Source organism: Lolium rigidum, chromosome 4 (genome assembly GCF_022539505.1).
Source record: "Lolium rigidum isolate FL_2022 chromosome 4, APGP_CSIRO_Lrig_0.1, whole genome shotgun sequence".
NCBI lineage: Eukaryota > Viridiplantae > Streptophyta > Magnoliopsida > Poales > Poaceae > Lolium > Lolium rigidum.
This window is the reverse complement of record NC_061511.1, coordinates 2,449,469-2,462,033: the sequence shown is the minus strand read 5'-3', so window position 1 is coordinate 2,462,033 and position 12,565 is coordinate 2,449,469. Positions and strand designations below refer to the sequence as shown.

General features: G+C 44.7%; 1 protein-coding gene and 1 long non-coding RNA gene across 23 annotated transcripts in view; one reads left to right on the top strand and one right to left on the bottom strand.

Moving 5' to 3' along the window:
- Positions 1-8,150, top strand: part of LOC124707908 — a 37,736-nt gene extending 29,586 nt beyond the window's left edge. Inside the window, exons 5-9 of one of the 4 annotated variants that reach the window (XR_007005023.1) lie at positions 5,869-6,097; positions 6,219-6,312; positions 6,877-7,086; positions 7,622-7,707; positions 7,790-8,150. Coding sequence is in view for 1 of the 4 variants with exons in the window: in XM_047239598.1 (XP_047095554.1) it covers positions 5,869-5,937 (69 nt within the window). In the remaining 3 variants the exon portion in view is untranslated. Of the gene's footprint in view, positions 1-5,868; positions 6,313-6,876; positions 7,087-7,621; positions 7,708-7,789 lie in introns of those variants that run through there. The other 3 variants (XR_007005022.1, XR_007005021.1, XM_047239598.1) reach the window with 3 other exon arrangements.
- Positions 8,151-8,573: 423 nt separating this feature from the next.
- LOC124708502 lies at positions 8,574-11,867 on the bottom strand. Of its 19 annotated transcripts, none has more exons than XR_007005173.1 (12): positions 11,681-11,867; positions 11,469-11,575; positions 11,309-11,368; positions 11,139-11,198; positions 10,930-11,052; positions 10,693-10,775; positions 9,887-10,009; positions 9,654-9,767; positions 9,537-9,577; positions 9,295-9,384; positions 9,050-9,219; positions 8,574-8,931 (listed from the first exon to the last, which is right to left on the bottom strand). It is a non-coding gene; the product is annotated as an uncharacterized LOC124708502 (long non-coding RNA). The 19 variants fall into 19 exon arrangements; XR_007005172.1 differs by having other exon boundaries at positions 9,295-9,381; XR_007005163.1 differs by lacking the exon at positions 9,537-9,577 and having other exon boundaries at positions 9,295-9,381; positions 9,628-9,767; positions 9,887-10,384.
- Between the last annotated feature and the right edge of the window lie 698 nt (positions 11,868-12,565).

The following is a 12,565-nucleotide window of genomic DNA, read 5'->3' as shown; positions in this document are numbered from 1 at the left end:
GAACTATAGAAAGGAACGGAGGGAGTATTATGTACTTCACTTTGCACTGACTTCCAAAGTTAGATTCCAAAACATGAGATTCTAAATACATGTTATTTTGGATCAAACAAATAGGATTTAAATGAAAAGCTAGATTGACTTTTTTTCTTAGGTTTCTATGAAAGGTTATTCTTGTTGGAGAGAACGATTGTTTTGGAGAACGATGCGTACCCTTCTAGGGCATCGGTTCCGTGTTATATATATCAGGGAAAAAACCCCTGAGGATAAGATACAAGGATGTATAGAGTACGGGTGGAGTACTACTCCATACCGTATGTATACAGGAAAACAAACTCTAACACTCCCCCTTAATCTAAAGCTTGGAAAGATTTAGATTACGTTTAAACTCATCTAGCTTCTTAGAACACAAAGTCTTGGTGAAACCATCGGCAATCTGATCCTTGCTGGAGATAAACCTGATATCAAGTTGTTTGCGAGCAACTCGTTCCCGAACAAAATAGAAGTCTATCTCAATATGTTTTGTTCTAGCATGAAAAACAGGATTAGCTAAGAGAAAAGTAGCACCAAGATTATCACACCAGAGACGGGAATTTTCTCGAAGAGTAACACCCAGTCCCTGACAAGAGCCTCAACCCAAATCAACTCAGCTGTAGCATTTGCTAGGGCTTTATATTCAGCTTTAGTACTAGAACGAGAAACTGTAGGTTATTTTCTAGCACTCCAGGATATGAGATTAGGACCAAAGAAGATAACAAAACCTCCAGTGGAACGTCTATCATCCAGATCTCCAGCCCAGTCAGCATCAGAATAAGCACTAAGAAGAGTGGAAGGAGACTGACAAAAAGTAAGTCCAACTGTACGTGTACCATGAATATACCTCAATATCCTCTTTACTGCTGTCCAATAAGATGTAGTAGGAGCATGAAGATACTGACACACCTTACTCACAGAAAAACACAAGTCAGGTCGTGTTAATGTCAAGTATTGTAGAGCTCCCACAATACTTCTGTAATGAGTGCTGTCCTCAGTACCAAGAGGTACACCGTCATGAAAAGACAAAGTATCAGTTGTGGACAGTGGTGTTGGACAACTCGTGCAAACATCCATACCAACACGCTTGAGAAGATCTGAAGCATATTTTTCTTGATTCAGAATTAAGCCATTTTGCTGCTTATGTGCCTCAAGCCCCAGAAAGTAATGAAGATCTCCAAGATCTTTGAGAGCAAACTCATGATTTGAATTCTTGAGAATAGCAGCAATTGCAGAATCAGAAGAACTTGTCACAATAATGTCATCAACGTAAATAAGTAAAAATATCTGAACACCTGAATGGTTAAAGAGAAACAGAGATGTATCTTCCTTGGAGGGTATAAAACCAAGAGTCTAGAGCTTAGTACTGAGGCGTGAATACCATGCTCTTGGTGCCTGTTTCAATCCATAAAGAGCTTTGTCAAGTTTGCAAATATAATTTGGATTAGCGGAAGACTCAAAACCAGGTGGCTGTCTCATGTAAACCTCCTCTTCCAGAACACCATGTAGAAACGCATTCTTGACATCTAGCTGCCTTAAACTCCAACCATTTGAAACCGATATAGAGAGAACAAGTCGGATTGTAGCAATTTTAACAACAGGACTAAAGGTATCTTCATAATATATGCCATACCTCTGTTTGAAACCTTTTGCAACAAGCCGAGCCTTATACCTGTCAATTGTACCATCAGCATTTTTCTTGATACGATAGACCCATTTGCAATCAATAATATTCTTGTTGAAACTTGGTGGAACAAGGTGCCATGTGTGATTTGTCATGAGAGCATCATATTCTTCTTGCATGGCATGTTTCCATTTTGTATCAGCCAAAGCTTCCTTTAAATTTCCAGGCTGTAGATGTTAACAATGCCCACCGAATTGTACCATCTGTGCGAGTTTTCGGTTGTCGTATACCTTTTTGTAGACGAGTGCGCAGTTCAGCAGCAGGACGGGATGCAGCATTTGTTGGTGCAGAGGATCCGGCTTCAGCGCCAGATGATGCAGAAGATCCTCCTGCCACCGAATCTCCTGCCACCGAATCTCCCTGCCACCGAAGCTTCCCCACCACCAGACTGGGAAGGAGCAGCGTCGGAGAGCGTGCGGTCGCGTGGCGGGGACCGTGAGCTGTCGCGTGGTGGCGGGGACGGAGACCGAGGCGGAGTGGTGTCCGGGCCACTCACGGGCGGAGACGTGGCGGATCGTCCTTGGCGCGGGCTGGTGCGTGCGGAACGCGGCGCAGAGGCGGGGCCTAGCGTGGACGTGGCGTCGTCGGAGAGGCGCGGGGACGCACGCCCAGGGGACGGTGCGTCAGAGCCGTCAGGCACGGAATCCAGAGGCGATTCTGGGGCAGAATCAGCCTCATATTCTGGGAAATTTTGGCCTGTAGCTATATTTTCTTCAGCATTGATATTTGATGTGTTTTGAGCAGAATTTTGAGGAGAATTTTGCTGCAGAACTTCAGAGGAACGTGGCGAGTCCTCGGTAACAGTGACCTGTATAGGATCAACAACAGGAACAACTGGAAAATATTGATCATTAGTATCCACACCCCTATTTGTGTCTACCGAGGAGGATGGTTCAGGAGGAAGTAAAAGGAGTTCTTCGCGAAGACGACGACCAACATTTGGATGAAGTTCAGCAAAAGGAAAAACATTTTCATCAAAGACAACATCTCTGGATACATAGACACGACCAGTAGCAACATCTAGACACTTGACCCCTTTGTGAATTGGACTGTAACCAAGAAACACACATCTTTTAGACCGAAAAGAAAGTTTCGGTTTGTTGTAGGGGCGTAAGTTGGGCCAACAAGCACAACCAAAAACACGAAGAGAGTCATAGTTTGGTGTGGTGTGAAGGAGTTTTTCCGTAGGGGTTGCAAAATCAATAACCTTGGAGGGAATAAGATTGATCAGAAAAGTGGCTGCGAGAAAAGCATCATCCCAATATTTCAATGGCATAGAGGCATTAGCAAGTAGGGCAAGGCCAACCTCAACAATGTGACGATGTTTGCGTTCGGCATACCCATTTTGTTGATGAGCATGCGGGCATGAGACATGATGTGTAATGCCCACTTTTTGAAAGAAACCATGGAGCTTTTCATACTCACCACGCCAATCAGTTTGCATCGTGATAATCTTTGTATTAAACTTGCGCTCAACATATTGTTGGAAATTTAGAAACACTTGATACACATCAGAGCGCTTTTTCAGGAGATATATCCAAGTAAATTTACTAAAATCATCGATGAAGCTTACATAGTATGCATGTTTGCCTAAAGACAGGAGCAGGACTCCAAACATCAGAAAACACTTGTTCCAAGGGAACAGTGGAAACACTAGTAGAAACATGATAGGGTAACAGATGACTCTTAGCCTGCTGGCATGGGTCACATATGTAAGAACTTATTTCTGGAGTATATGGGAGATTGTTTTTCCTAATAACTTGCTGAACAATAAAAGAAGAAGGATGCCCTAGACGCCGATGCCATGTGGAGGAAGAAGGCTTGACGGTGACCAATGCATGCTTGGAGGATTCCGTGAACACAGGAACAAGTGGGTAGAGACCATCACAACACGGCCCTCTAAAGATGATTTGCTGCGTTGCCTTGTCCTTAATCAAGAAAAAGAAAGGATGAATTTCAACAAAGGCATTATTGTCTAAGGTAAGTTTGTGAGCGGAAATTAAATTCATGGATGAACTAGGAACATGCAAAATATTGCGAAGATGAAGAGGATTATGTGGGGTGTGCAAAACTGAATGGCCAATATTAGCAATTTCCATACCTTGTCCACTAGCATTGTGGATTTGATCGTGACCTTGATAGGATTCATGAACTTGGATCTTGTTTAATTGACCGACAACATGATTTGTGGCACCTGTATCAAGGACCCAATTTGTATTGACACCATAGGCACCCTTGTGCTCATGAGGCGCATCATCATTATCATCATTGTCATCACCATAGCGCCACCAACATTCAGTAGCGGGATGGCCCTCCTTCTTGCAGATTTGACAGAGGACCCCCGGCTGCCACGGGCTGGCTACCCTGTCCTGGCGACCACGGCCCTTGTCACGGCCTCCTTTTGGGCGGCGATCCTGTCGAGGCTGACCGTAGGGGGTTGGCGGCGGAAGAGGTGGGCGTGGCTGCTGGTTAGGATAGTGTGGGTGTGGTTGTGGTTGTGGTGGTAGGTAGTAGGAAGGAGCATAGGGATGGTGTATGTAGGGCTGAGGTGGAGGATGATAGGGCTGCGGTGGTGATGGTGTGGCATGGTAAGATGGTGGTGTAGGAAGGATGGGGGGCTTAGGTGGTGTATGGTGAGAGAAGGTAGGACGGCGTGGAGCAGCGTTGATGGAGGAGGTGAAAGTGCTGGTGTTTTGACCTGTAGCAACAAGCATAGTTTCACGAGATTCATAGGATAAAAGCTGAGAACACATGTCACCATGTGTAGTAGAGGGATTTGCATTAATGGAGGCAACCAGGGGGGGTGTAGGAGCCATCAAGACCATTGAGGATGTAGTCCTTGAGCTCGTCATCATCGACTTTCTTCCCCCAGCAACAAGTTCAGCGGCAAAACCCTTCATCTTGGTGAGAAATTGAGAGGCAGTCATATCAAGCTTCTTTGTATTTGTGAGAGATCCACGCAGCGATGAAACACGAGACTTGGATTGGGTGGAGAAAAGTCAAGAATAGCCTTCCAAACCTCGTGGGCGTGAACCAGACCATACACATGAGAGAGTAGATCATCGCCAAGGGAATTGACGAGGAAGCTCACCACAGCTTGATCCTTGGTGACCCAGGTCTCATACTCGGGGTTGGGGATGGTTATTGTCTTCTTGTCCGCATCCTCTGCTTCCAGGGTCTCGGGCAGAGCTTTGTCGGTACCATCCAGGAAACCGATGACACGGGCACCACGCAGAGAGGGCAGAATCTGCGTCTGCCAGGAGAGGAAGTTGTCACGGTTGAGCTTCGTGGCCGGCGGAGCAGCAATGGTGACCGGCTGATGTGTAGAAGAAGACATGGCAAACTAGGGTTTGAGAGGAGGGGGGGTTTTGGGGAGAAAAGGCTAGGGGAATTGGGAGGTTTGGTCGTGATCTAGAGGAGGGAGGAGTTTCTGGTTGTTTTGTTGAGGGGAAAGGAGGCCGGCGGCGGTGAAGGAGGTCAGCACCGGTGGCGGCGGCTAGATGGGAAGAGGATAGCTCTCGATACCATGTTGGAGCGAACGATTGTTTTGGAGAACGATGCGTACCCTTCTAGGGCATCGGTTCTGTATTATATATATCAGGGAAAACCCCCTGAGGGTAAGATACAAGGATGTATAGGGTACGGGTGGACTACTACTGCATACCGTATGTATACAGGAAAACAAACTCTAACAATTCTCTCTTTGAATATATATATACCTTTTTTCTTGCCACGAGCACCTATGAAGACATGTAGCCCTACTATAGTTTGATGCCGGTTGGAGTAAGCAAAGCACGATACAAACAGAATACAAATCCTTCATTGTACTGTGTGCACAGAAATATGATCAACTTCCAGTGTGAAAAGAACATCCCTAGCTAATTGACAAAGAAAAGGCTGAATATGCACTTCATATTTATTTATTTCCTCATGTTCCTTGACATACTGTTCTGAAACATGTTCCTGTCAATTCAATGCGCTGTGCAAGTTATGTTATGCATTTTCTCCATTGCCCCGTATGAATAAGTTTATTACAGTGATGTGTTACCCTTTTTGGTGCTATTTAACATTTAACTTATTCAAGATTTCTTTATTTTCTTCCTAGCAAATAAAAATTTCTACTTTGTTCCATCTAAAGTATTTGTTTGTTTCAGGATTTGATGTACCGGATGGCTTCTCTGGGTACCCTTTGCACTTTAAGGCTGCAAGTTCCTGTGGTGTAGATATCACCTTCCAGCTTCGCACGGCCAACAGCAAAAAGGAAGATATTTTCTGTTCCATTCTCTCCATCAACCACTTAAACAGTATGTGTTATATGTCACCAACACTAGCTTCTGCACACCCTGAGCAACACCAGCACGGAAGGCTGCATCAACCACTTAAGTAAACCTTTCTTTTTGTTGGCCTAGATGTATGACATGCAATTCACATTCAGGGGTCTAACGCCACTTAACTAAACCTTTCCAATTTTGGCCTAGATGTATGACATGCAATTCACATTCAGGGGTCTAACGGCGGTGATGTTAGGCGTGATGATTTAAATGACATCTTGATTTCTTCTATTGATGTAGGCCTACACCTGGCTAAAGAAGGCTGAGGTAATTAATTGACATGAACATAAAATCTCTCTATTTTGTTTTTGTGTTATCCAGTCCATTTTCTATGAAAAAAATCATTGAACAGTCCTACTAATTTGAGCTCTATTTGTACCTTCTTACGACCATCTTGAATGAGATATCATATTATCATTTTGACAACCCTTTCAAGACCGAAAAGAGTACAACATGACGAACTGATGCATCATCTAAATTTCCCAAAGAAATAATTTATCTTGCAGCAACTACTAGCAGTAACCAAACGGGGCATGTAACATCAGTTCGTTACAGCTCAACCTATCAACTTTCTGCACCAAGAAGTGACTACTAATCGTGACACTACGATGGATGGTGATCATGTTGATTTCACTGAGAGTGGTCTTTCTTTGTGCTAGCTGCTATTAATTCAGACTATTATTATTATTATTATTATTATTATTAATTTTTCACATGTCCCTCCTTCTAGTCAGTCAGTCTCAGTTTCTCATGTTCATCTGGATCACCATATAAACAGTAGTGCTCTTACCATCTGTGACCAGCTTTCACCAATCAATTTGCTGTCTGCAGGGAAGCTGGACGAGCAGCATGCCAAGGCGGTGGAGAGGACGAACGACATAGCAAAGATGCGACGCAATTCAGAGGATAAGCCGGTATGGTTGGCGGACATGCAAGGGCTGCAGCATGCAAGGATTTTGGAGCAGGCCAGCTTCATGAAGGCCGTCCGCAGGGTGCCCACCAGGCGCTCCTTCGCGTGGTCACAGCGCCACCTCTGCCTAGGTTTTGTTTGCATCCTTCATTGTTTTGTATTTGTTCTGAAACTATAAGTAAGCAAGGTCTTCAGTGCAAGTGCTCATGCATTGATTAGATCTCATCGCTAGTATGCACGCTACTATGCAACAACTCTATGCAGTCCTGGGCCTATATGATTTAATGTTATATGCCCACCTTAGTGTTTCTGAATGCACTTGCATTTTCATCACTGGGCAAGATTATGCACTTAGTGGATTACCACTGGAGAGCTTGATCTAATACAATGGATGCCTCACCTTGGTTCAGTTGGATGTGTAGCCACCCAAATTGTCCAGCTCAAAATAATTGGCCTACCCTGCAGTCTAAATTCGGTGCTAATAATTGAGTATGCTGCCTCCATTTGCCTCAGTGAAGAGGCATATCACACCAACAAATGATAGCACTTAGGATATTGGCGTTACAATTACGCTTACAGGTGTACTGCATGGCGTGTTTCAGTTGAAGTTATACAATGTGAATCAAAATGTTGCCATCATATCTAAGTGATTTGATATCTCCACAGAGCGAGTGCAAGTGTCCATTGCTTGATGTGTTCATACATGCTGATACAACTCTAGGTGGAACACTTTCTGACTATGTATTGCTATGGTAAGTTCATACATATTACTTAATTTAGAAATTTTCGTTGCTGTGCATAGAGTTAATATTAACCACTCAAAATTAAATACAGGATCAAGATCATGTTCAAAGGCTCAGCTGGAGGGTTTTGCAGTTGATGGTTCCGTTTTCCCAATGCGTAAGTATATACAAGAGGTGGTTGGCTGATAGACAGAATGGGCTTGGTTAGATGGAGTCGCCATATAGCCAATGCTCTGTTTTCTATACTTTTCCAGTCAATATATTAAAGGCTGTCTTTTTTTTGTTAGGAGTTAGTCTATGGTTGCACTCAATAAGTACATCAAAGGCTGCTTTTTTTTTGTTTCCTGTTGTTATAAGGCTTCTTATTATTCCAGGGGAGTTAGTTTACGGGGGCACAACTTGTAGGGATCTGAACCTGAAGTGAGATTAAAGGATTACGTATTATAGACCATCGGATGTAAAACCTATGGTACAGATCGGATTTACTATTCTTTTTTTTGCATGGTAATACGATTCTCATTGATAAATAAAAAACAAGATACAAAGTACGTATACACCATCTTTTTACTATACTTGGTGGAACACTTTTGCATCTAACACCTTGTTATACTATGTATTGTATTGCTGTACCCTCCCATCCCTTCCCCGTGTCTGAAGTTCTCAACATAGTTCCCAAATCCCATCCTGACGAAGCCGTCGACGACAGCGGCGGGAGCCCCGGTAGATTGTCGAAATTTAGTTCGGCTAAACTATTCCCCTTTTGATTTTACTAGGAAGTGTACGGCGCGGCGCACGCCGCGCCCGTGGTTTCACTGGTTTTAAATATATCAAATATTCAAATTTGACCAATATGATCTAATTGATACAAATAGTTATGAGATATTGTGATACCCTTTAGGTCTGCATAACTGTTTGTCCTTGAACATAGGCTATTACATTAGGCAAATGCTAGAATAAAGCAGATTGCATCTTCTAGTCTATTGCAAAATATGCACTCGGCGTACAATGTAAACAGTGTCATATGTTCAAGTTGCTGAGGCCACAACATGTACACTTGTTGAATCCAATTCCATGGAGACACCACATTCATAAGCTTTCTAGAGTTTCGGACTCCCAAGCAAATATCCTTGGTATTTCTTGTCACACGACGCGGAGCTCGCTGCCGTGCAAGACTGCTTCAAAACTACAGGGCGTTGATTTAATTTGCTTCCACCTCAAAATTTTGACAATCATCTTGGAATGAACAAAAGAAAGAGACAAATTTAGAGCATACAAACATTTTAGATCGAAGCAGGACACTGCATGGTTCATCTATTTGCAGGTCTCTATGAGAACAATAAGTATAACGCACCTGAATCTCTCACCTTGGTGCTGACATTTGCACACTTAACTGAACACAGCTGCCGAGCTAGATATCCTTGTGCTTTGTAGAGAGCACAAATGCGTACCATCAAATAAACTATTAGACAGTCCCAGATTCTTCGCTCGCGTCCTCTAGCATGCAATGCGATCAAATGTTACCTGACATAGACATAGGATGAACTATTGTTGCTATGAAATGATGACATGTACACTAACATTCAGAAGATAGGTCACCTTTTGCATTATCCTCGGGACAGTTGCTTGCACTGAGGTGAGGAGCTGCGCTACGATCCCATCGTCGGTGCCGGTGAAGCCGTTCATCTGCTGGAACAGAGAACAAAAATAACAACTGAGGAGCTGGGCGAGGCCGCTGATATAATCAAATCATTTGTACTGAGTAAACCATTTGACACATGTTTAATGTACGGAAACATGTAGTTAGCTGAATCAATACAAATGCTTCTTTTTGTACATACTTTGACACCACTGCAGTGCGAGCGCTACGCAGCAATTGAATCTACAAATAACTGACATAGATGAGCAGAAAGTATGTGCTAAGAATGCTACCTGACATAGAGGAGCAGAGGGCGAACCTTGTGTTGATGCCATTGACAACAGGCTCTTGTAGAGGAGCTTCTCCGTACAGCTCGTCCATGGCTTCTGTCATGGGCTTCTCCAGCTTGTCATCGTCACTGCTGCTGCTGGAGCTACAGAAAGTACAATTTCACCACCAAATGAATAAGAACACAGGGTTACAAATAACTGAAAATCAGATTTTGTCACGTTGCACTTCAGTCGCTTTGTAAAAATCTCACAAAATACAAACCTACAGAAGGAGATACTACAAATGATGGCCAACGCTGAGGAGCCGCCACTCGCCAATGTAGCAGGGGTGGTTCCTTGACCACACGTCCACTAAGTACTATGACTCCACCTCACCATTGATAGCCTGAAATGGAAACCCCCAAAAAAGACCAACAGTGAGTGCTCATAAGAAAACACACCAACAATGAGTGCTCAATACATGTGCTTGTGAACGGAAAGTCCTTGTGAACTTTTGGCACAAATTGAGTTTCTAAGCCAATAAAGAATTCTTATTGCTGAAGGACCTAAACATTTGCTTTTCAGCTGCACATGCAAATCTGTCTCTCAGCCTTTTATCTGGAGCACCAAATTTACATCGCGTACAATGCTTATAAGAAGCACGATATAACTGTGATTCCGCAGGCTGTGCTCAATGTCTAGCAAAGGTTAGTGAGTCGTCGTTCGCACTGCCAGGCACAGGTACACCTTCCCTGCAGCACCCACACAGCTGAGAATGGATCTAGGAAAAAAAATATGACAGAAATAATGAAAACAATATTTTCAAGCGGGAATTATGAATTTAGACAATGCCACAGTTTATTTCTAACATAATAGCCTAATGTAACCAGAAAACATTCCTAGCTAGGTAAAAACTGAAAGGTATCCCTAAATATTAGCTTCTAATATTAAGCGCCTGCAGCCATGACATAGAAAAAGTTGCAGCTAAACTGATTTAGCATCAACCAAAACAAACATTGCATCTCAGCTTCAGATAGAAAAATTTACATCTGTAGGTATGTAATTCATTGGATGAGAGTGGTGCCGTACCTTTTAGCTATACATATAGCCTGCTTGCTTGCTCATCCATGTGCTGATCAAGGTACAATTCAACTCATTGGGCAGACTGAAACCTAGGCAATGAAATGAAGGACATATTCAGTAGCAAAAGATTCACGAAATTCAGCAACAAATTGATTCCGAATGTAAGCAAATGCAGAGAAGAGAGAGAGAGAGAGAGAGAGAGAGAGAGAGAGAGAGAGAGAGAGAGAGAGAGAGAGAGAGGACCGTGTCAACAGAGAGGTGCTTGGAACAGCAAAACATGCTTCACCTGGCAGGGGCTCTAGAGCAGTTGTCGATGTGCTTGATCGGATCAGTTTCTTGCCATTGCCACCTGCACCAATCCTCCCACTAAAAACGGGGCTATCCTTGTTTACATGAGAACACCTAGTGAAATAAAATCAAGAAAACCATGGTACAAAGCGAGGAGAATATACCCTCTGTGACTTTGCCTCTGTGGTCTTTGCGCACCCATCACCATCATCGGTAAGCTACAGCTGAATTAAGATACAAAAAAGCTACAATTTAAACCCCCTCTAGATGTGAAACTCGGCATTACGCAAGGAAGTCATATACTGAAAATACAACCAAGCATGATACACCTGACCTTTACGACTGAGACAAAAAGAGGAATTGTGAGAAGAACCATCAAATGCTCTCCTTGAACCTGCATTTTCATATTTACTGAGATTAGTTCAGAGACAAAATGTGAACAGACATGGGAAGAGAGCAAGTGTAATTTTCTTTGAATAAACAGAGATCCCTACCCTACAATACACCTCATGTCTGAAAAAATCCAAACCATGCCTGCTAGAGCTTCAAGATCTGGGACCAATCTTTCTGCAGAACCTCGTATTCTTCTTCCATAACACACCTCAACAAACAAAAAAATAGAGAGAAGCGTCAGTCTTGCGCCATTAGATATACTATTTTTGGATCCACACAAATGCAACAAAAGAGAGCACACACTATTAATCACCTTGATGGGGAGAACCGGAAGCAGAGGTGGGAGCTTCGCTGCAAGAGATTGCTGGCCGGGGGACCTTCGGTACACATTCGAGGGCTCCTTGAGGAGAAGGGGCAGTGGCTGGCCCCTTTCCACACACGCGTGCGCGCACACCCAGCCACGCCTCACTGCTCCTGAACTCGCTCGACCCCGCCCCGCGCGCCATCTGATGCCATGGCCCCTCCCGCCATGCTGCGATTCTGCTCCGCCGCGCCCACTCAATGGTCCCCCTTCTCGCTGGTGACGGCATGAGCCCAGGCCGGCGCGCGGGCGCTGCGGAGGGTGGAGGCCAGCGCGCTGCGGCCCTACGCCGACCCAGTCCTCGCACAGGCAGTGCTCGACCGCCAGCTCCTCACCGACTCCTCCATCCTCTCCCCCTATGCGACCAGGGCCGACGACATCTTCTGGGGGTTCGCCGCCGACCAGACCGCGTCCGCGGCCGCCGGGGTCACCGACGATGCGGCGCAGCAGGCCCAGCTGGACGCGCCGATTCCCACCGTGTTCCCGACCGACGCGACCGACGCCGAGGATTCCTTTGCCAGGTTCGTCGACAGCCCTATCAGCATATATTCAGCACAGCGGCATGGGAGGGAGAGGCGCACGGCGGCCTGGGAGGGAGAGGAGGCAGACAGCTCCTGGGCAGAGTATGTGAGCAGCATCAATGGCGATTTTTTTACGTGACAGATTGGAATGGGATTGGGGAGGATGAGGCAGAGGACAACGATAAGATTGGGTGGGGATGGGGCCTGGATTTTTCGGGATGGGACGTTGGCACCGCTTTGACCGCGTGGTAGTGAAAAGCTTGAGCGGCAGGCAATTGGAGATCAGACCGGCTATTGCCCAGAAAGTAAGGTGGAG